At 44.8% G+C, this 24,927-nt stretch overlaps 1 protein-coding gene across 1 annotated transcript in view; it reads left to right on the top strand.

Moving 5' to 3' along the window:
- LOC311147944 (cadherin-4-like) overlaps positions 1 to 24,927 on the top strand; it is a gene marked incomplete at both ends in the record, with an annotated part of 240,110 nt that overhangs the window by 180,316 nt on the left and 34,867 nt on the right. The window contains 2 exons of the mRNA XM_084184792.1: positions 16,330 to 16,515; positions 22,983 to 23,236. Of these exons, the coding sequence (XP_084040918.1) occupies positions 16,330 to 16,515; positions 22,983 to 23,236 (440 nt within the window). The remainder of the gene's footprint in view (positions 1 to 16,329; positions 16,516 to 22,982; positions 23,237 to 24,927) is intronic.

Genomic DNA, 24,927 nt, shown 5'->3' with positions numbered 1-24,927 from the left:
ACAGAGTTAGCCTACAATAGTGAATTTGTATTTGATTTTGAATAGTAATAGGGCATTTTTTTAACAGGGTGTCACTTTAGGCTACCGTTAGCTACAGAATATCACACCACCGTGCGTTTCCATCTCCTCCCCTCTCTCCTTCATTCCATTCTCGAGCACACAGAGAGAGGGTCTGTCAACAGTTTAATTAAATATTTTTTGTTGTGAAAACATTTTACTATCGATGTTCCCGGACAAATTTCACATGGTTTCCCAAATGAATCATCAAACAGTGGTTGATGCATGGAGTGAAATACCGGAGTAGCCTAACCAAACGAACAGGCGGGAAAGCGGCCTCCCTTCGCTATTGGAGTGCATAGGTGGATGACATGTATTTTTTTCCACTGCCCCTGTTCCTGCCCATTTGATAACGGGCCATTCTAAATCAAAACGTATTCAACATATTAGTAAAGACAATATTAAATTGAGAATAGTCTGATGGGTGAAAATATGATCACTTGATGAGAGAACAGTGTGTGCAGCCTGAGGCAAGGAACAGAGCACAAGCTTTTTTGGTTACTTTCTCAAATCATCAATAGCCTATAGTCGCATCATGCAGCCCATATATATTTTGATTTCTAAGACATTCTAAGGTTTGTATTATTCACAACTAAAGTTGCCAAATAACTCTAAATCTAGCGTAGCCTATAGGACCTGTTTCAAATAATCACTTTTACGCTCAACATAGCCTTCATATGTGCACTCGCTCCGGAATGGGAAAAATATCCTTTCTATTTTATTCAGCTAAGTTCAATTATATTCTTCTTACTATAAAATCGTATAATATAAAATAATGAAGCGGGACTTATAAGCATATCTTGTCTGCTAAATTAACAAGCCTACAGCTTATGTCATACCGCATAGCCAGATAACATACAGTAAGCAGTTTGCATGACAATAACCGGCAGACAACATTTCATGACTGCCACAGCCCTAGTAGAGAGGGGAGAGGGGAGGAAGAGGGAGAGGGCAGGGGAAGATGGGGGAAGGTATGGGAGATGGAGGACTGGAAGACAGGGAGAAGGGTAGAAGATTAAAGATATGAGGCGAGAGGGAGAGGGGAAGGGGTGAAACACAGCCCTGGCGTTATCTCAGAGACAGCACACACACCTGACCTTAGTGAAATAAACGTCCTATCTTCAACTTTCATCACCCAGAAAACAACAACAAGCAGACTTAATGATGATTATAGTGGTGATGATCATTACCGTATATGAAAAAAGGTCATTCCTGGAGTCACAGAACCAAATCAAAGTGAAGAATGAAGTGTGTGACCAAACATTATGGAGACCAGCATACATTACTGCAGATGTATCCATACATCTTCTGGTCTTCCAGGGAATGTTGATTGTTATACAGTAGTTCCCCCAGCAGTGATGAGTATCTCTTGAACAAGCCTGCTGTCCACAAGTGTACGCACACACATATTTTTTACATTTACATTTGAGTCATTTAGCACAAAACTCTTATACAGAGTGACTTATAGTGGTCCCCTGTGGGATATTAAAAAATGTATGCACTCACTAACTGTAAGTAGCTCTGGATAAGAGCATCTGCTAAATGACTAATATGTAAAATGTCAAATGGATTCGAATCCACAACCCTGGCGTTGCGAGTACCATGCCCTGGAGGCACTATGCTGCCAGACATAGTAAATGTGTGGAAGGTTGCAGGGAGGGGAGAGGAAGGATGAGGTGGGCGGAAGCAGTGAGTAGAAGCAGTATTCCTGATAGTTGGTAAATGAGAAAACTCAGAGTGATTTGTTATCCGAATGGCTGGAATTGTTAGGATGGCTAAAAGTGTAAGGGAGGGATAGCTGAGAGTAAACAGCAAGGAAGGGGCTGTGGTTTCTACAGCGGTGTGTTAGACACAAAGTTATGTGCAAGCAATTAAGCAGGTTTTTTCCTACAGATCTACACAACCTACTACACATTTCTATAGAACATTTCTGAAATTAATTAAAAATAATAATAATAAGATGTCTTGATTGTGTATGTCTTCACACCCAAGAGTTAATACTTGGTGGAAGCACCTTTGGCAGCCATTACAGATGTGAATAATTTTGAATAATATTCTACCAACTTTGCACAACTCTTAGGACAATATATGTCCATTGGTTTTGTCAAAATTGCTCAAGTTCAGTCAATTTGGTTAGGAATCATTGAGTCAGTGCTGAGACCACTCAGGGACACTCAACACCTCTTGGAAAGCCATTCTGGTGTGTCTTTGGCATAACAATGTGTGATGATCCTGGCGCCGACGAAGATGGCGGCCTCGCGACTAGCTCTTAGGAAACTTTGCAGTATTTTGTTTTTTTAATGTATTATTTTTTACATTATTAGCTCAGAAAGTGTTTTGCATCATTACATACAGCCGGGAAAAACTATTGGATATCAGAGCGGCGGTAGCTCACCAGCATTACGACCAGGAATACGACTTTCCCGATGCAGATCCTTTGTTTGCTCTCCCCAGGGCAACTGAACTGATTCCAGCGGCTGACCCAAAACATCGCCAGCGGAGGAGAGGCACTCGGAGCGGCCTGCTGGTTCGACTTAGGAGGCGTGCACACCACCTATCACTTCCAAGTATTCTACTCGCTAATGTTCAATCTTTGGTTAACAACGTCAACGAACTACGGGCAAGGATTTCTTTCCAGAGAGACATGAAAGCCTGTAACATACTCTGTTTCACGGAAACATGGCTCTCTTGGGATATACTGTCGGAATCAGTCCAGCCAGATGGGTTCTCAGTTCATCGCGCAGACAGGAATAAATATCTCTCCGGGAAGCAGAAGGGCGGAGGTGTGTGTTTCATGATTAACGACTCATGGTGTAATTGTAGTAACATACAGGAACTCGAGTCCTTCTGTTCACCCGACCTAGAATATCTCACAATCAAATGGCGACCGTATTATCTCCCAAGATAATTTTCTTTGGTTATAGTCACGGCTTTGTATATCCCCCCCTCAAGCCGATACCACGACGGCCCTCAAATAACTTCACTGGACCTTATGCAAACTGGAAACCACATATCCTGAGGCTGCATGTCACGAACGTTGACTGATGACTTGTGGAACCAAGGCGCAGCGTGATAAGCGTACATTTTATTTAGTACACAACACACGAACAAAACAACAAAACGAACGATACGTGAAGTCCTTAGGTTACAACAACACAAACCTTTACTGAACAAGATCCCACAAACTAACTGGTGCCAACAGGCTGCCTAAGTATGGTCCCCAATCAGAGACAACGAGCTACAGCTGCCTCTGATTTGGGAACCACCCTGGCCAACATAGATCTAAACGATCTAGAACAAAAAACATAGAAAACTAAACATAGAAAAATCCACACCCTGGCTCAACATTTAAGAGTCCCCAGAGCCAGGGCGTGACAGTACCCCCCCCCCCCCCCCCAAAGGCGCGGACTGCGACCGCGCCACACAAACACAAGAGGGTAGGGGCCGGGTGGGCATTCCGCCTCGGAGGCGGATCCGGCTCCGGGCGTGACCACCACCTTTTCTCCACCTCCCCGTTGCGCCCCTGGTCTGGTCCCGCTGACTGGAGCTGGACCCGACGACGGTGGACCAAACCATACCGGCTCCGGACTGGAGCCGCTGGCCGGAGCTGGACTGGACACCGGTGGAGCGGATTGCTCTGGCTCCGGAGTGGATCCGCTGACTGGAGTTGGACCGGACCCCGGTGGAGCGGATTGCTCTGACTCCGGAGTGGAGCAGCTGACCGGTGCCGGACCAGGCACTGGTGGAACAGGCACGGGCCGTGCCGGACTGGACACACGCACCACTGGCTTGGCGCGGGGAGCAGGAACGGGCCAGAACGGGGCTTCCTTGTCTGTGTGGGTGATTGTTTGTAGTGAGCTGTGTGTAGCTCGGTTGAGCTACCCTGTGCCTGAGTTTTGTTGTCGCATGCTTGCGCAACTGTTTTCCGACGGAAATAAACTTTTTGGATGCGTATTACTCTCCTGCTTCTGACTCCTTCTATCACACGCATCACAGTCTGACCAATTGGAATCCACGCTTCAAGACTGTTTTGATCACACGGACTGGGATATGTTCCGGGTAGCTTCCGAAACTAATTTAGACGTAAACACTGAAACAGTGACTGAGTATACCAGGAAGTGTATAGGTGATGTTGTGCCCACTGTGACCATTAAAATCTACCCTAACCAAAAACCGTGGATAGAGGGCAGCATTCACGCAAATCTGAAAGCGCGAACCACCTCATTCAACCATGGCAAGGTGACGGGGAATATGGCAGAATACAAACCAAGTTTGCAGACGACACAACAGTAGTAGGTTTGATTACCAACAATGACGAGACCGCTTACAGACGTGTCCCCCTGCTTAAGCCAGTACATGTCCAGGCCCGTCTGAAGTTTGCTAGAGTGCATTTGGATGATCCAGAAGAGGATTGGGAGAATGTCATATGGTCAGATGAAACCAAAATAGAACTTTTTGGTAAAAACTCAATTCGTTGTGTTTGGAGGACAAAGAATGCTGAGTTGCATCCAAAGAACACCATACCTACTGTGAAGCATGGGGGTGGAAACATCATGCTTTGGGGCCGTTTTTCTGCAAAGGGACCAGGACGACTGATCCGTGTAAAGGATGCAAAAAAGTAATTTGCAAATAAATTCATAAAAAATCCTACAATGTGATTTTCTGGATTTTTTTCCATCATTTTGTCTGTCATAGTTGACGTGTACCTATGATGAACATTACAGGCCTCTATCATCTTTTTAAGTGGGAGAATTTGCACAATTGGTGGCTGACTAAATACTTTAATCCCCCACTGTATGTATATACAGTTGAGTTCGGAAGTTTACATACACTAAGGTTGGAGTCATTAAAACTCGTTTTTCAACCACTCCACAAATTTCTTGTTAACAAACTATAGTTTTGGCAAGTCGGTTAGGACATCTACTTTGTGCATGACACAAGTAATGTTTCCAATAATTGTTTACAGACAGATTATTTCACTTATAATTCCCTGTGTCACAATTCCAGTGGGTCAGAAGTTTACATACACTAAGTTGACTGTGACTTTAAACAGCTTAGGAAATTTCAGAAAATGATGTCATGGCTTTAGAAGCTTCTGATAGGCTAATTGACATAATTTGAGTCAATTGGAGGTGTACCTGTGGATGTATTTCAAGGCCTACCTTCAAACTCTGTGCCTCTTTGCTTGACATCATGGGAAACTCAAAAGAAATCAGCCAAGACCTCAGAAAGAAAATTGTAGACCTCCACAAGTCTGGTTCATCCTTGGGAGCAATTTACAAATGCCTGAAGGTACCACGTTCATCTGTACAAACAATAGTACGCAAGTATAAACACCATGGGACCACGCAGCCATCATACCGCTCAGGAAGGAGATGCTTTCTGTCTCCTAGAGATGAACATACTTTGGTGCAAAAAGTGCAAATCAATCCCAGAAACACAGCAAAGGACCTTGTAATGATGCTGGAGGAAACAGGTTCAAAGTATCTATATCCACAGTAAAACGAGTCCTATATCGACATAACCTGAAAGGCTGCTCAGCAAGGAAGAAGCCACTGCTCCAAAACCGCCATAAAAAAGCCAGACTACGGTTTGCAACTGCACATGGGTACAAAGATTGTACTTTTTGGAGAATTGTCCTCTGGTCTGATTAAACAAAAATAGAACTGTTTGGCCATAATGACCATCGTAATGTTTGGAGGAAAAAGGGGAAGGTTTGCAAGCCAAAGAACACCATCCCAACCGTGAAGCACGTGGGTGGCAGCATCATGCTGTGGGGATGCTTTGCTGCAGGAGGGACTGGTGCACTTCACAAAATAGATGGCATCATGAGGAAGGAAAATTATGTGGATATATTGAAGCAACATCTCAAGCCAACAGTCAGGAAGTTAAAGCTTGGTCGCAAATGGGTCTTCCAAATGGACAATGACCCCAAGCATACATCCAAAGTTGTGGCAAAATGGCTTAAGGACAACAAAGTCAAGGTACTGGAGTGGCCATCACAAAGCCCTGACCTCAATCCTATAGAACATTTGTGGGCAGAACTGAAAAAGCGTGTGCGAGCAAGGAGGCCTACAAACCTGATTCAGATACACCAGCTCTGTCAGGAGGAATTGGCCAAAATTCACCCAACTTACTGTGGGGTGCTTGTGGAAGGCTACCCGAAACATTTGACCCAAATTAAACAATTCAAAGGCAATGCTACCAAATACTAATTGAGTGTATGTAAACTTCTGACCCACTGGGAATGTGATGAAAGAAATAAAAGCTAAAATAAATTATTCTCTCTACTATTATTCTGACATTTCACATTATTAAAATAAAGTGGTGATCTTAACTGACCTAAAACAGGGAATTTTTACTAGGATTAATTGTCAGGAATTGTGAAAAACTAAGTTTAAATGTATTTGGCTAAGGTGTATGTAAACTTCCGACTTCAACTGTATTCTTAAATCCCATTCCTTACTAGTTTTGTTTGTATTGGGTTTATGTTGTGAAATTGTTAGATATTACTTGTTAGATATTACTTCACTGTCGGAGCTAGAAGCACAAGCATTTCGCTACACCCACTATAACATCTGCTAAACATGTATATTTTATTTTATTTTTATTTCACCTTTATTTAACCAGGTAAACCAGTTGAGAACAGGTTCTCATTTACAACTGCGACCTGGCCAAGATAAAGCAAAGCAGTGCAATAAAAACAACACAGAGTTACATATGGGGTAAAAAAACATAAAGTGAAAAATACAACAGAAAATATATATACAGTGTGTGCAAATGTAGCAAGTTATGGAGGTAAGGCAATAAATAGGCTATAGTGCAGAATAATTACAATAGTATTAACACTGGAATGCTAGATGTGCAAGAGATTATGTGCAAATAGAGATACTGGGGTGCAAAAGAGCAAAATAAATAACAATATAGGGATGAGGTAGTTGGGTGGGCTAATTTCAGATGGGCTGTGTACAGGTGCAGTGATCGGTAAGGTGCTCTGACAACTGATGCTTAAAGTTATTGAGGGAGATAAGAGTCTCCAGCTTCAGAGATTTTTGCAATTCGTTCCAGTCATTGGCAGCAGAGAACTGGAAGGAATGGCGGCCAAAGGAGGTGTTGGCTTTGGGAATGACCAGTGAGATATACCTGCTGGAGCGCAGACTACGGGTGGGTGCTGCTATGGTGACCAATGAGCTAAGATAAGGCGGGGATTTGCCTAGCAGTGATTTATAGATGGCCTGGAGCCTGTGGGTTTGACGACGAACATGTAGTGAGGACCAGCCAACAAGAGCGTACAGGTCACAGTGGTGGGTAGTGTATGGGGCTTTGGAGACAAAACGGATGGCACTGTGATAGACTACATCCAATTTGCTGAGTAGAGTGTTGGAGGCTATTTTGTAAATGACATCGCCGAAGTCAAGGATCGGTAGGATAGTCAGTTTTACGAGGGCATGTTTGGCAGCATGAGTGAAGGAGGCTTTGTTGCGAAATAGGAAGCCGATTCTAGATTTAACTTTGGATTGGAGATTCTTTATGTGAGTCTGGAAGTTGAGTTTACAGTCTAACCAGACACCTAGGTATTTGTAGTTGTCCACATACTCTAGGTCAGACCCGTCGAGAGTGGTGATTCTAGTCGGGTGGGCGGGTGCCAGCAGCGTTCGATTGAAAAGCATGCATTTAGTTTTACTAGTGTTTAAGAGCAGTTGGAGGCTACTGAAGGATTGTTGTATGGCATTGAAGCTCGTTTGGAGGTTTGTTAACACAGTGTCCAATGAAGGGCCAGATGTATACAAAATGGTGTCGTCTGCGTAGAGGTGGATCTGAGAGTCACCAGCAGCAAGAGCGACATCATTGATATACACGGAGAAAAGTGTCGGCCCAAGAATTGAACCCTGTGGCACCCCCATAGAGACTGCCATAGGTCCAGACAACAGGCCCTCCGATTTGACACACTGAACTCTATCTGAGAAGTAGTTGGTGAACCTGGCGAGGCAGTCATTTGAGAAACCAAGGCTATTTAGTCTGCCAATAAGAATGCGGTGGTTGACAGAGTCGAAAGCCTTGGCCAGGTCGATGAAGACGGCTGCACAGTACTGTCTATTATCAATCGCGGTTATAATATCGTTTATGACCTTGAGCGTGGCTGAAGTGCACCCGTGACCAGCTCGGAAACCGGATTGCATAGCGGAGAAGGTACGGTGGTATTCGAAATGGTCGGTGATCTGTTTGTTAACTTGGCTTTCAAATACTTTCGAAAGGCAGGGCAGGATGGATATAGGTCTGTAGCAGTTTGGATCTAGAGTGTCACCCCCTTTGAAGAGGGGGTTGACCGCGGCAGCTTTCCAATCTCTGGGGATCTCAGACGTTATGAAAGAGAGGTTGAACAGACTAGTAATAGGGGTTGCGACAATTTCGGCGGCTAGTTTTAGAAAGAAAGGGTCCAGATTGTCTAGCCCAGCTGATTTGTAGGGGTCCAGATTTTGCAGCGCTTTCAAAACATCAGCTGTCTGAATTTGTGTGAAGGAGAAGCGGGGGAGGCATGGGCAAGTTGCAGCAGAGGGTGCAGAGTTGGTGGCCGGGTTAGTGGTAGCCAGATGGAAAGCATGGCCAGCTGTAGCAAAATGCTTGTTGAAATTCTCGATTATTGTAGATTTATCGGTGGTGATAGTGTTTCCTAGCCTCAGTGCAGTGGGCAGCTGGGAGGAAGTGCTCTTATTCTCCATGGACTTTACAGTGTCCCAAAACTTTTTGGAGTTAGTGCTACAGGATGCAAATTTCTGTTTGAAAAAGTTAGCCTTTGCTTTCCTGACTGCTTGTGTATATTGGTTCCTAACTTCCCTGAAAAGTTGCATATCGCGGGGGCTATTTGATGCTAATGCTGTACGCCACAGGATGTTTTTGTGCTGGTCAAGGGCAGTCAAGTCTGAGGAGAACCAGGGGCTATATCGGTTCTTAGTTCTGTATTTTTGAATGGGGCATGTTTATTTAAGATTGAGAGGAAATTACTTTTAAGGAACAACCAGGCATCCTCTACTGACGGAATGAGATCTATATCCATCCAGGATACCTGGGCCAGGTCAATTAGGAAGGCATGCTCGCTAAAGTGTTTTAGGGAGCGTTTGACAGTGATGAGGGGTGGTCGTTTGACCGCGGACCCGTTACAGACGCAGGCAATAAGGCAGTGATCGCTGAGATCCTGGTTGAAGACAGCTGAGGTGTATTTAGAGGGTATGTTAGTCAGGATGATATCTATGAGGGTACCCATGTTTACGGATTTAGGGTTGTACCTGGTAGGTTCGTTGATAATTTGCGTGAGGTTGAGGGCATCTAGCTTGGATTGTAGGATGGCTGGGGTATTAAGCATATCCCAATTTAGGTCACCAAGCAGTACAAACTCTGAGGATAAATGGGGGGCAATCATTTGATTTGATTTATATTGTCTCACTGAAAAATGTAACTATATCCCAGGGTTAGGTGTCAGAAGACTGAGGCGGCTTTTCCTTTAACCTTTTACCTGCGTTTTGCTCCTATCATATTTATTTTGATCCTGACAAACTCCCCAGCCCCTGCCGATGACAAGCATACCCATAACATGATGCTGGTACCACATGATGCTATCACATTGAACATGTGGAGTAAGTTGTGTCAATTGGTAGCAAATGAATCAAATTTAAAGACCAGGTAGCAGATAATGGACCTTATTATATATTTATGTAGTCAGCTAGAAAGAAATAGCCACAAATCCATTCAAAAATGGAGGGAGAGGATAGCTAGCTATAGCAGTCTAACGTTATCTGCTGCCTCTTCAACAAGACTGTGACCACATTGGTCCTAAGATAAACATTTCTACTTTCCCATGGAGCAAAATCCACAATCCACCCCTCCAAAGAAAGGCTGGCTCTGGGGCTTCTCTGAAATGCCACCCAATCCGCGATCTGATCAATGGCTGAAGTGTCACATTTTAGTTTAGCCCATACTCTGCAGGCCATATAGAAAACTCTCCGGGAGCCACAGAATGGCCAAATTAAATCTAATCTAATCAAATCTTATTTGAAGTTAAATGCTTACTTACAAGCCCTTAACCAACAATTAATTTTTTAAAGATTTTTTATTTTAAAAAGTGTTAAGTAAAAAAGATTAAAGCAAATAACTAAAGAGCAGCAGTAAAATAAAATAACAGTAGGGAGGCTATATACAGGGGGGGTACCGGTGCAGAGTCAATGTGCAGGGGCACCGGCTAGTCGAGGTAATTGAGGTAATATGTACATGTGGGTAGAGTTAATGTGACAATGCATAAATAATAAACAGAGTAGCAGCAGCGTAACATAGTAAAAGAGGGGGGGGGGAGTGTAAATAGTCCGGGTAGCAATGATTAGCTGTTTAGGAGTCTTATGGCTTGGGGGTAGAAGCTGTTGAGAAGCCTTTTGGACCTAGACTTGGCGCTCCGGTACTGCCTGCCGTGTGGTAGCAGAGAGAACAGTCTATGACTAGGGTGGCTGGAGTCTTTGACAATTTTGAGGGCCTTCCTCTGACACCGCCTGGTATAGAGGTCCTGGATGGCAGGAAGCTTGGCCCCAGTGTTGTACTGGGCCGTACGCACTACCCTCTGTAGTGCCTTGCGGTCGGAGGCAGAGCAGTTGCCATACCAGGCGGTGATGCCACCAGTCAGGATGCTCTCGATGGTGCAGCTGTATAACTTTTTGAGGATCTGAGGACCCATGCCAAATCTTTTCAGTCTCCTGAGGGGGAATAGGCTTTGTCGTGCCCTCTTCACGACTGACTTGGTGTGTTTGGACCATGATAGTTTGTTGGTGATGTGGACACAAAGGAACTTGAAGCGCTCAACCTGTTCCACTACAGCCCCGTCGATGAGAATGGGGGCGTGCTCAGTCCTCTTTTTTTTCCTGTAGTCCACAATCATCTCCTTTGTCTTGATCACGTTGAGGGAGAGGTTGTTATCCTGGCACCACACGGCCAGGTCTCAGACCTCCTCCCTATAGGCTGTCTCATCGTTGTCGGTGATCAGGCCTACCACTGTTGTGTCGTCAGCAAACTTAATGTTGGTGTTGGAGTCGTGCCTGGCCATGCAGTCATGGGTGAACAGGGAGTACAGGAGGGGACTGAGCACGCATCCCTGAGGGACCCCCGTGTTGAGGATCAGCGTGGCAGATGTGTTGTTACCTACCCTTACCATCTGGGGGCGGCCCGTCAGGAAGTCCAGGATCCAGTTGCAGAGGGAGGTGTTTAGTCCCAGGATCCTTAGCTTAGTGATAAGCTTTGAGGGCACTATGGTGTTGAACGCTGAGCTGTAGTCAATGAACAGCATTCTCACGAGGTGTTCCTCTTGTCCAGGTGGGAAAGGGCAGTGTGGAGTGCAATAAAGATTGCATCATCTGTGAATCTGTTGGGGCGGTATGCAAATTTTAGTGGGTCTAGGGTTTCTGGGATAATGGTGTTGATGTGAGCCATGACCAGCCTTTCAAAGCACTTCATGGCTACAGATGTGAGTGCTATGGGTTGGTAGTCATTTAGGCAGATTATCTTAGTGTCCTTGGGCACAGGGACTATGGTGGTCTGCTTGAAACATGTTGGTATGACAGACTCAGTCAGGGACATGTTGAAAATGTCAGTGAAGACACTTGCCAGTTGGTCAGCACATGCTCGGAGTACACGTCCTGGTAATCTGTCTGAAATGTTGACCTGCTTAAAAGTCTTACCGCAACGCCCCCCACAAACACCTTGAAAACTACTATTTTCCATAGGCTATCTGTACTATCTATGACAGCATCAGCGGTTAGCTACCAACAGCTGGTAGACATGTTTACATTTGGTTAGTTTTACCAGTGTTATTTAGATGTGGTAGCTCTATAGCTAGCTAACGTTAGCTTAGAGGTAGCAAGCTAGCTCTTTCACTTACTCAATTCACTTCCATGCCAGTGATAATGTTCGGTCTCTGCTGGTGCTGCTGGCTGTTTTAGAAGACACATTAATAGTAGGGACAGCATCCACTTTGAGAAGCAACTTCTTGCTGAACCCCTCCTTCCATTGTTGATAGCCGTGGAAGTTTTCAGGGATGAAATGTGCCCCGCAGATTGACGAGTAGACGGCAAATTTGCCCGCCTCATTCTCACAAATGTATTCCACTATTTACAGTTTTTCATTCACCGTGTGATGCTAACCGCAGAGCGTTGTGGGATTCTTACTTACGTTAGAGCTCATTTGGAGAAAACCTCAAACCCAACTTTTAGAACAACATTACAATATTTAAAAAAAATGGATTTAAAAGTTTGTAATTTGGGAATGTTATCTCGGGATGCTCTAAGTTATTATTATTATTATTATTATTACATGTGTTTCTGGCACTGAGAAATAGGTGCTACACTCCCTTTAAGGCAGCAAAATGTGAAGACTGTGCAAGGGTGTGTAGACTTTCACTAGCGGCTGTACGGAGATGAGTCGACTTGGCATCCGGGTCCTGGGTATGTGTGTTTGCATGACATGCACCACACAGTGCAGGTGGTAGGAGTTGGTACAGGGCCATATCTCCCTGTGTGACTGCCAACAGCAGGCTACACTTCTAAAACACACCGTTATACCCCTCACACCCCATCAGCTAGAGAAGGTGGGGCAAGAATGAGGAGAGAAAGAGATGATTTAGCACTGATCTAAAATTGTTGCTACATTTTGGGACAGGCTCTTGTGCAGGTGTATTCATGATGTATGTGTGTGTGTGAGTGTATGTGTGTATTTGTGTGTGTATTTCATTAACCCTGTGTCAGTCATTAAGGCAAGCTGAGCCTCCGGTGGCCCAGGGGCGATCTGAGCTGATTAATTCAGCTGTTTATCAGAGCTCCAGTGCAAAAGGAAACAGCTTATGCAGGTGGAGCGCCTCATGGCACAATCATTAGGAGAGCGCTGAGAGGTGAGGAAAAAGGGGAGGGAGGAACAAACGACAATTAGAGAGACAGAAAGAGAGAGAGCAGGGAAGACAGGGATATAGGAAAGGTAAGAGACAGAAATGAGAGGAAAGAAAAGGACATCAGCAAAGACAGTTTATTATGATGCTTCACATATAATATATGTATATCCGACTGTACAGTATATTTTGAGGTTATGTGGATGTCTTGTCAGCATGACTTTTTGCATGTGTGTTTTCCCATCTGCAGCTTCTCCAGTTGTGAGTAGATGGGTGTCTTGGGGAGCTGAGGTGCTTAATACAGCAGCAGCAGTATCATTTTCAAGGTGGATGTTATCATAGGAGTTAGCATTAGCATGCACCCTGGGGGCCAATAAGATCCTTATGATGGTGAGTTAGCAGATTCGCTAAGCATGTGTCATACGTAGAGCTCATCAGTGATATGCTGCTCCACAGCCACACAGCAGGGGCAAGCACAGAGAGAGGTATGGAGCAGGAAGAGAGGAGAAGGTTGTGGCCTGCAAGGGAGAGAGTGAGTAGATGGGGATAGGGTGGAGGAGAGAACGAAATGATAGAAGGTGGTGGGTTGAAGGAGAAGAGAGTGAGGAGACTAAAATTAAACCTGACAAACATTTTAATGGCAGAAATGGGCCTTCCAACAGTCACCTGTTCATTCATTTCACCACGTCCTTACGCCACTGACCATCAATGCACATTCCCTAAATTTTTTATAATTAGTCTGACTGTCTGGCTCTTAGCTGTCAAAATTTATGAAATCTTAATTTGTACAAATATTCCAGAATTGGATCTGTTATGATATCTATTGTCAACTAAGGAGCTACAGTATTATAAATGATGTACTATTCTAGCTTCCATATCCATAAGGAGAACACACACAGTCAAGACCACTGTAAATCAGACCCCTTTTTTACTAAATTAGGATTCTACAGTTGCGGTAACCAATGTAGTTAGTAGTTTGTAACAGATGGCGTCTCATCCACTGTATTTGTGTTGTGTTTAAGTGCATTTCAATCACCCAACACAAATGGGGGGTAGCTAAATAAATGCTGTGGCGGATATTGATGATGATCACCCTTGTTATTTTGCAAAGTGGAGGTCTTGGATTCACGATGAGCTGAGCACTTTTTACAAGCTCCCTCCATAAATCATCCAGTTCACCAGTGGGCTACATAAATGCCATTTTGTGGACAACGAAGGCCATTAAGCAAATATTTCGTGTTTGCAGTAAACCCAATAAATCTATGAAAGCGTCCCAGAAATAGAAAGTTGGGAGAATTTCTCTTTAATGTTACAGATTAAGATTTCATCAGGCCTATCAGAGGCTGGCCCATTTTTCAAGGCGGCAAGGCAGGCAGTGGGTGGGGTGTTTATGTGTTTCAAAGTGGATGTGTTCATCTGTTTGTGTGATTATCTTTGTGTGTGAGAGAGGATGTGTGTGTGTTTTGGTTTGTACTTTTGCCTGTGTGTTTAAGAAAAAAGTAGATGTGTGTGCGTGCATGTGAGTGTGTGTGTGTGTGTGTGTGTACCCCGTGTTCAGTAGTGAGGAATAATCCCAGCCAGTAGGAAACACCAGCTTGGCCAGGATCCTTTTCTCCTCTCTCATCCTGACATCACCTGGGCTCCATGATGAAGCTCTCTGTCACCACCTCTGCCCCTCTCCAACTGCCCCCCCCCCCCTCTCTCCTCTCCTCTCCCCTGCCTCCCCCTCTCCCCTTCCCCCTACCACCCCCTCTCTCCTCTCGTCTGCCTCCCCCTCTACCTCCTCCTCCACACTGCCAAGAATGTGACGGCAGGATGAAGACAGAGTCTTGTGCCCTATTACTTTGACTGTGTGACTATTCCACTGTTCTTTCTGTTATTCACTGTAAGTGACCTAGAACACCTTATAATGGCACCACTCTAAGTACAGACCCACTGGGCACAGAAGTCAGTTCAAGGTCTATTTGTATTTACATTTGGTTGAGTTCTCAACTAATGTGAATTCAACTTGAAATCAACAAAACAAATCACAGTGAAATTGGACTTCCCTTACGTTGATGACTTTCCACATTGATTCAACAAATTATTTTGTTGAAATTACATGGAAACAACGTTGATTCAACCAGTTTTTGCCCCGTGGGGACCCTTGTTCTGTAGATTCTATAGCAGCCTTTGAGTTTGTAAGTGTGGTTATATATGGCCCTACATGTCCCTAAATGTCCCTATTACAGAAAAAACGTTCCTCAAATCAGCATGGAGAATACCCTGGCCTAGCCGACAGCAACGTCAAAACAGACTTAGTGAAGAGTGTAAACACACACACACACCCCACACAGACACACATACACATGCTGCCTCTTTCTCCAATCCTAGCAGACCAAAAGGACCACCCCAGAACCCTCTTTTTCCTGAAGAATGTCATTGGTTCTCTAGACGACCATCTTGCTTCCTAATCTCACTGTGTTTGTGTGCTGGGTCACAGTGTGTCTCAGTGTGTCTCTGTGGGGGGCAAATGTTATTGTGTACGGTCTATGCAGAGAGAAGGTTTCCTAAGCCTGTAGGGCAGGGATCATCAACTAGATTCAGCCACGGGACGATTTTTTCTTGAGCGGATGGTCGGGGCTGGAACATAATTACAAATCATTTGTAGACTGCAAATTGACGGCAAGAAGCCCAAACAGATATAATATTTGACTAAAATATAATAATTTCAAACCTTATTTATATCTGTATACTATCACATACAGTATATGTCGATATTATGCGTGGTAATACTTTCCCAAAATGTAAATCACTTGGAGCTGATTTGCTGGTGTTTTTACAGTCTTTTATATCCAACAATTAAAATTACAATTATTATTATTTGCTCCGAAAACTGGGGTGGATAAAATCACACGCGGGCCAAATTCGTTCCGCGGGCCGCCAGTTGAGGAACCCTGCTGTAGAGACTGTTAAGCTGTGATCAGTTCACAACCATAACAGACAGACTGACTCCTCTGCTGTTTGGCCTTATCAGGACAAAACACATGTGTTTCTGCAGGACATCTAAAACCCACTCAGAGACACACAGAGGCACAAACACATGCACACTGCTGCTTAAGCCCTCCCAAAAGCAGGCCTTTTCTCTCCCTCCATCAGTCTCTCAGAAGAGCAGGAAGATGGGGAGGACAATAAGAACATTATTCAAAACAAGCCAAAACATGGAGGCAGAGGACAGAATGGGTGTTTAGCTTGTTTAATGCACCGGAGTAGTGTTTGTGGAGTGACGAGATAATTAAGCCATTTACACAAAGAAGAAGGAGGAGAAGACTTCTGCTCACTCCTCTTATCTCTCTCTCCCTCTTTCTTTCCCCTCCCAGTTTTCAGGGGAGGTCCCAGAGAACCGGGTCAATGTTGTGGTTGCCAACCTGACCGTGATTGACCGGGACCAGCCGCACTCGCCCAACTGGAATGCTGTGTACAGGATAATCAGCGGAGACCCAATAGGTCACTTCACCATCATCACCGACCCACACACCAACGACGGCATGGTTACCGTCGAGAAGGTAAGGCCCTGTGAGCAATCAAAAACAATGGTACATGCTCTCAGACAGAAAATGCTGTGGAGAGTTTTGTCTATAGCAGATTAGTTCAAAGCTGTTCCACAGAGATTTACATGTAGGAAAGTAACAGAAAAAAGCACCCAATTGTGTTTGACCTTTGCTCTGAAAAACATTTCATATTGAATGGGCAGGTAGTGCTAAAATAGTGAAGAATTCAAAGTCAATCAGCAACTATGAAAGCTAGCGAAAATCTGGTGAAAACTGATATTCTCCAGGTCTCACCTAGACCTACTTATGAAATCTATTTCAAAAACACACTTCTTCACCAAGCCTACAGAAAGGTCAAGGTTGAGTGAGGACTGTTGTTGTCAGGTCTATAGCGTATGATATTTATTTTATTAACCATATGACATGTCCTTGTGATGTTGATGTAGCACATACAGTTATCCCATTAATCTGTGTGTTGCATGTCAGATCTATAAGTCAGTGTGTGTCCGCCCCAGGCTGTACTCTACATATAGGCTGAGGGGGGCAGCTAAGGACAAAACACAATGGGAGCTTTGACTTTGAAACCCCCTAGCTAAATCTAAATGAGGGATAGGGTAGCAGGCCGGCAGGTCCTTCACAAGCACATGGGCGCGCACGTATGCACAAACACTCACACAAACACAAACACACACACTGTGAACGCACATACACACACTGTGAGTACACACACACACACACACACAGACACACAGACACACACACACACGCACACACACATACAGTGGGGAAAATAAATATTTAGTCAGCCAACAATTGTGCAAGTTCTCCCACTTAAAAAGATGAGAGAGGTCTGTAATTTTCATCATAGGTACACGTCAACTATGACAGACAAAATGAGAAAAAAAATTCCAGAAAATCACATTGTAGGATTTTTTATGAATTTATTTGCAAATTATGGTGGAAAATAAGTATTTGGTCAATAACAAAAGTTTCTCAATACTTTGTTATATACCCTTTGTTGGCAATGACACAGGTCAAACGTTTTCTGTAAGTCTTCACAAGGTTTTCACACACTGTTGCTGGTATTTTGGCCCATTCCTCCATGCAGATCTCCTCTAGAGCAGTGATGTTTTGGGGCTGTCGCTGGGCAACACGGACTTTCAACTCCCTCCAAAGATTTTCTATGGGGTTGAGATCTGGAGACTGGCTAGGCCACTCCAGGACCTTGAAATGCTTCTTACGAAGCCACTTCTTCGTTGCCCGGGCGGTGTGTTTGGGATCATTGTCATGCTGAAACACCCAGCCACGTTTCATCTTCAATGCCCTTGCTGATGGAAGGAGGTTTTCACTCAAAATCTCACGATACATGGCCCCATTCATTCTTTCCTTTACACAGATCAGTCGTCCTGGTCCCTTTGCAGAAAAACAGCCCCAAAGCATGATGTTTCCACCCCCATGCTTCACAGTAGGTATGGTGTTCTTTGGGTGCAACTCAGCATTCTTTGTCCTCCAAACATGACGAGTAGAGTTTTTACCAAAAAGTTCTATTTTGGTTTCATCTGACCATATGACATTCTCCCAATCTCTTCTGGATCATCCAAATGCACTCTAGCAAACTTTGTTACTTTGGTCCCAGCTCTCTGCAGGTCATTCATTAGGTCCCCCCGTGTGGTTCTGGGATTTTTGCTCACCGTTCTTGTGATCATTTTGACCCCACGGGGTGAGATCTTGCGTGGAGCCCCAGATCGAGGGAGATTATCAGTGGTCTTGTATGTCTTCCATTTCCTAATAATTGCTCCCACAGTTGATTTCTTCAAACCAAGCTGCTTACCTATTGCAGATTCAGTCTTCCCAGCCTGGTGCAGGTCTACAATTTTGTTTCTGGTGTCCTTTGACAGCTCTTTGGTCTTGGCCATAGTGGAGTTTGGAGTGTGACTGTTTGAGGTTGTGGACAGGTGTCTTTTATACTGATAACAAGTTCAAACAGGTGCCATTAATACAGGTAACAAGTGGAGGACAGAGGAGCCTCTTAAAAAAGAAGTTACAGGTCTGTGAGAGCCAGAAATCTTGCTTGTTTGTAGGTGACCAAATACTTATTTTCCACCATAATTTGCAAATAAATTCATAAAAAATCCTACAATGTGATTTTTTGGATTTTTTTTTCTCAGTTTGTCTGTCATAGTTGACCTGTACCTATGATGAAAATTACAGACCTCTCTCATCTTTTTAAGTGGGAGAACTTGCACAATTGGTGGCTGACTAAATACTTTTTTCCCCCACTGTATATAATGGCTACTAAGACCATTGCAGCAAATTAGATATTGATTTCTCAATTACAATCGCAGTGGTGTTTATGCACTTATAATGTTCTAGTTACTGTGGTGGATGGATACAACAACACAGCCGTGTCTTGTAATCCTATCCGATTACAGTTTTAGGAACAGCTGTGTGTGTGTGTGTGTGTGAGTGTGAGAGTGTGTGTGTGCCTGTGTGTGTGTGTGTGTGTGTGTGTGTGTGTGTGTGTGTGTGTGTGTGTGTGTGTGTACAGGTATATATAGCGTGCATATTTGACTAGTTTATTGATGAGCTGCCGTTGCCGAGCCAGTTGTATTCCTCTGTCTGCTCCTCTGTCTGTGTGACTCTTAGAATTTAGGAATGGCATTAACACCTCTCTATTTCTCTCAGCACCTCAAGCATTGGCATTTTGCTTCTCTTTATTGTCTCTAGATGACTGGCTTTTACACTGAATAAAAATGCAACATGTAAAGTGTTGGTCCCATGTTTCATGAGCTGAACTAAAAGATCCCAGAAATATTCCATACACACAAAAAGTTTATTTCTCTCAAACTGTGGGCACAAATTTGTTTACATCCCTATTAGTGAGCATTTCTCATTTGCCAAGATAATCCATCAACCTGACAGGTGTGGCATATCAAGAAGCTGATTTAACAGCATGATCATTACACAGGTGCATCTTGTGCTGGGGACAATAAAAGGCAACTCTACAATGTGCAGTTTTGTCACACAATGCCACAGATGACTCAAGTTTTGAGGGAGCGTGCAATTGGCATGCTGACTGCAAGAATGTCCACCAGGGCTTTTGCAAGAGAATTGAATGTTAATTTCTCTACCATAAGCTGCCTCCGGTGAGGCCGGTTGGCAGTACGTCCAACCGGCCTCACAATCGCAGACCATGTGTAACCACGCCAGCCCAGGACCTCCACATCCGGCTTCTTCACCTGCGCGATCGTTTGAGGCCAGCCACCCGGTCAGCTGATGAAACTGTGGGTTTGGACAACCGAATAATTTCTGCAGAAACTGTCTCAGGGAAGCTCATCTGCATGCTTGTCGTCCTCACCAGCGTCTTGACCTGACTGCAGTTCGGCATCGTAACCGATTACAGTGGGCAAATGCTCACCTTCGATGGCCACTGGCATGCTGGAGAAGTGTGCTCTTCACGGATGAATCCCGGTATGGTGTCGTGTGGGTGAGCTGTTTGCTGATGTCAACGTTGTGAACAGAGTGCCCCATGGTGGCGGTGGGGTTATGGTATGGGCAGGCATAAGCTACAGTCAACGAACACAATTGCATTTTATCGATGGCAATTTCAATGCACAGAGATACCGTGACGAGATACTGAGGCCCATTGTTGTGCCATTCATCCGCCGCCATCACCTCATGTTTCAGCATGATAATTGCAAGGATCTGTACACAATTCCTGGAAGCTGAACATGTCTCAGTTCTTCCTTGGTCAGCATACTCACCAGATGTCACCCATTGAGCATGTTTGGGATGCTCTGGATCAACGTGTACGACAGCGTGTTCCAGTTGCCGCCAATATCCAGCAACTTAACACAGCCATTGAAGAGCTGTGGTACAACATTCCACAGGCCACAATCATCAGCCTGATCAACTATATGCGAAGAAGATGTGTCGTGCTGCATGAGGCAAATGGTGGTCACACCAGATACTGACTGGTTTTCTGATCCACGGCCCTACCTTTCTTTTAAGGTATCTGTGACCAACAGATGCATATCTGTATTCCCAGTCATGTGAAATCCATAGATTAGAGCCTAATGTATTTATTTCAATTGACTGATGTTCTTATATGAACGGTAACTCAGTAAAATCGTTGAAATTGTTGCACGTTGCGTTTATATTTTTGTTCAGTGTAGAGTCCTTTTCCTCTATACTCACTCCCTGATGTAGAATTGAGCAGGCAGGCGGGCGGGCAGCCGTAAGCTGCCATAGCAACCCCAGGGAGGTTATCAGGAAATCATAAATTAAGAGCCAGGAGCAGCGCGAGGAATAGACAGTCTCATCAAGTAAACAGGAAGGCTTTGAGTCTCTCTGGGGAGCGGAGCTGGAATAGCTACCGATTCTAATCGGTTTCACATCAGACAACCTGGAACGCATAGGTAGCAGGGAAACATCACAGAGCCACATTTGAATTCTTGTGGTATGTGTTTACTGAGGAGGCCTCTCTGGCTGCTAGTGGAGGCACATCAGCAGAATACACTGACATCTCTCACATGTTTACTGAGATGGCCCACCAGGGACCATCACTGCTCTGTAAACAAGGACTGAGGTTTTAACCTGCACATGTCACACGTGTAGAGAACTCTCTGGGGAACCAATAAGAACATAAGAAATCTTGGATTAAAACAGAGGCACCACACAAACACATACAGACAAACATACACACACATGCACCTGTATGCACACACACAAACACTAGTTTGCCTTTAATAAGTAATTAGGATATGTAAATTCAAGAAGCTTGTGATGAACACAGGAAATGATAGGGGCGACTACACACCAGAGACAAGAAAGGAGAGGAGGCAGGGTATATTATATTAGGAGGAGGAGAGGGAGGGAGGGAGGGAGGGAGGGAGGGAAGGAAGGGGGAGGGAGGTGAGGAGAAGGGGGAGCAGGGGAAGGGAAGCGCTAGGAGGAGAGGGGATGAAGAGCAGAGTTAGGAAGGAGAAGAGGAAAGAGAGGGATGGAGGGGGGGGGGGATGTAGTGAGTGATGGATCACAGGAAGGAGGTGGAGGCCAGGTTATTGACCTTTAACCCCCTCGCTCTGCTCTCCTCCCATATGGTGTGTGTGTATGTTAGAGAGCCTGCAGGTACACCAGACCTCCCTGTGCACTGAATACCACTGGCTATGGATCAAAGAGTTCCGATTACTCCCACTGGTTCACTCCACACAGACACACACACACATAGACAGAAGGGCACATCAACACCAGCCACCTCTTCTTATTAACATTACACACACATACCCCACCATGGCATCTGTCAGATGAAATCCCCTCGTCACCCTGGATGCTTGATTATGAATGCTTTTTATATCTCCGCCCGTCGTGTCCGTTAGCTGCTAACACTAAGGCGAGGCAACACACAGATGTGCTCCAAATCATTACTGTCACCATCAAACACAGCAGACACCAGCCCCTGGGCGCTAATCATCAACCGGGTAGCTAACTGTAATCAGACCGAGCATCACGCTACACCCAACATATTTGTTTGTGTATTTCTGGTTATTTGAACCCGTGTTTGTGTTGTCTTCATTAAGCCAGCCCAGAGCTTTCGCTCGGTTTTAGGGTCACAGGGCAGATCGCCCGTGTAGGTGGCTGGAGCTAGCCGACACACACATACACACATACACACACACACACACATACACACATGCACACAGTGAGGGGAGTTTACCCAGCGTGAACTGAACAGGGAGTGCCAGCCACGACAGCAGCCAGTCCATGAATTTTTTAAGGCCTGCCTAACCCACTCAGTGTTAGCAGGGTAACTACAGGTAGGGGTGCAGAAGTCCCTCTAAGTTTAACGGTAACGCTGTTCCAATTCATCCTGGCTATCGCGGAGCTAGCGCTGCTCAGCACCAGGACTCAGCTCTCTCTCTCTCTCTCTCTCTCTCTCTCTCTCTCTCTCTCTCTCTCTCTCTCTCTCTCTCTCTCTGTGTGTTTAACGTCTGCAGGTGGAGGATAGAGGCACTGAGGAACAGGAGGAGAATGTTTAAGTGTTCTGGGGATGGGTGGGGGTACATAGCACCGTGTGTTTCATCCCTCTGTTGTTATTTCTCTCCTGTATATATTTCTTCTCACCATAGTGCAGGGTTTGTTTCTTTCTTTCCTGCTTTCCTGCTTTCCTGCTTTCTTTCTTCCGGTTTATTCGACCCTTCCTAGTATTCTCTCTCTCTCTCTCTCTCTCTCTCTCTCTCTCTCTCTCTCTCTCTCTCTCTCTCTCTCTCTCTCTCTCTCTCTCTCTCTCTCTCTCTGCCTTCTCATTTATCATGTCTTTTTTTGGTATCTTTCTTCCTTTTTCCCTACAGCTTCGCCTTTTTCTCCTTTTCTCTATTAGACTTCTTCTGTGTCACTCGTGTGATTGCTATTACCATTTGATGGAGTATGAGATGACTAATTGTAACCTAATTATCTCCCCCTCCCCCTCTCCTCCTCCCCAGCCGGTGGACTTTGAGCAAAACAGGGCCTTCATGCTGACAGTGGTGGTCAACAACCAGGCCCAGCTGGCCAGTGGGATTCAGTCGTCCCTCCAGTCCACATCTGGGGTCACCATCTCCGTGGTAGACATCAACGAACCGCCCTACTTCCCTTCTAACCCCAAGTCCATCCGCTTTGAGGAGGGCGTCCCAGCTGGCACCTCTCTGACCACCTTCTCAGCCAGCGACCCTGACCGCTTCATGCAGCAGAGCATCAGGTACTGGACACACACATTTACACACATACAGACACACACACATTTACACACACAGACACACACACATTTACACACACACAGACACACACACATTTACATACACACAGACACACCCATTTACACACACACAGACACACACATTTACACACGCACAGACACACACACATTTACACACACACAGACACACACACATTTACACACACACAGACACACACATTTACACACACACATTCACGCATGCACGCACACACGCACACACACACACACACTCTCTCTCTCTCTCTCACAACCTTCAGCGACTCTGACCGCTTCATGTAACAGAGCATTAGGTACAGTGGGGAACTATGCAAACAAACTGTCTCCTCTCTCTCTCTTAAGATTTTTATGTAAACACACTTAGTTAAGAGCTGCCCTTCCCCCTGTATAAACTAGCAGTAGTGGCATAGTGGCCAGGTGCCATGTTAGGGCTTATTCAGACTGAAGAGTTGAAGCAAATAAAAATGTGTACACAAACTTTTCTATTTACTTTAGCAATGGTATGTCACATTCCAAGAGAGAGTTCGGGGGCTTGGCGACGTGATGTGACGTTCTACCTCAATAGCTCAAGTTTACTGTAAATATCACAGTAGCCTCTAGCCAGTAAGCATGCAAACTATTCAAACTAGCTAACGTTATGCAAGCAACTTTTCATCTACCTTATTACAGTATTGATTAATGCAACAAAACCATATTACACTCTTGAATAATGTAACAATTCGCAAGCATGTTCAGATATTTAAAGGTTGATTTTCTCGTCCATACACACATTAATTTAGCTGCAAGACAATTACACAAGTGGCACTACTGCTAGCTAGCTAGCTAGCTACAGTGAGGGAAAAAAGTATTTGATCCCCTGCTGATTTTGTACGTTTGACCACTGACAAAGAAATTATCAGTCTATAATTTTAATGGTAGGTTTATTTGAACAGTGAGACACAGAATAACAACAAAAAAATCCGGAAAAACGCATGTCAAAAATGTTATAAATTGATTTGCATTTTAATGAGGGAAATAAGTATTTGACCCCTATGCAAAACATGACTTAGTACTTGGTGGCAAAACCCTTGTTGGCAATCACAGAGGTCAGACGTTTTTGTAGTTGGCCACCAGGTTTGCACACATCTCAGGAGGGATTTTGTCCCACTCCTCTTTGCAGATCTTCTCCAAGTCATTAAGGTTTTGAGGCTGACGTTTGGCAACTCGAACCTTCAGCTCCCTCTACAGATTTTCTATGGAATTAAGGTCTGGAGACTGGCTAGGCCACTCCAGGACCTTAATGTGCTTCTTCTTGAGCCACTCCTTTATTGACTTGGCCGTGTGTTTTGGGTCATTGTCATGCTGGAATACCCATCCACGACCCATTTTCAATGCCCTGGCTGAGGGAAGGAGGTTCTCACCCAAGATTTGACGGTACATGGCCCTGTCCATTGTCCCTTTGATGCGGTGAAGTTGTCCTGTCCCCTAAGCAGAAAAACACCCCCAAAGCATAATGTTTCCACCTCCATGTTTGACGGTGGGGATGGTGTTCTTGGGGTCATAGGCAGCATTCCTCCTCCTCCAAACACGGCGAGTTGAGTTGATGCCAAAGACCTCGATTTTGGTCTCATCTGACCACAACACTTTCACCCAGTTCTCCTCTGAATCATTCAGAT

This window comes from Coregonus lavaretus (genome assembly GCF_964263955.1).
Source record: "Coregonus lavaretus genome assembly, chromosome: 20".
Taxonomy (NCBI): Eukaryota; Metazoa; Chordata; class Actinopteri; order Salmoniformes; family Salmonidae; genus Coregonus; species Coregonus lavaretus.
This window is presented reverse-complemented; position numbering and strand designations above follow the sequence as displayed.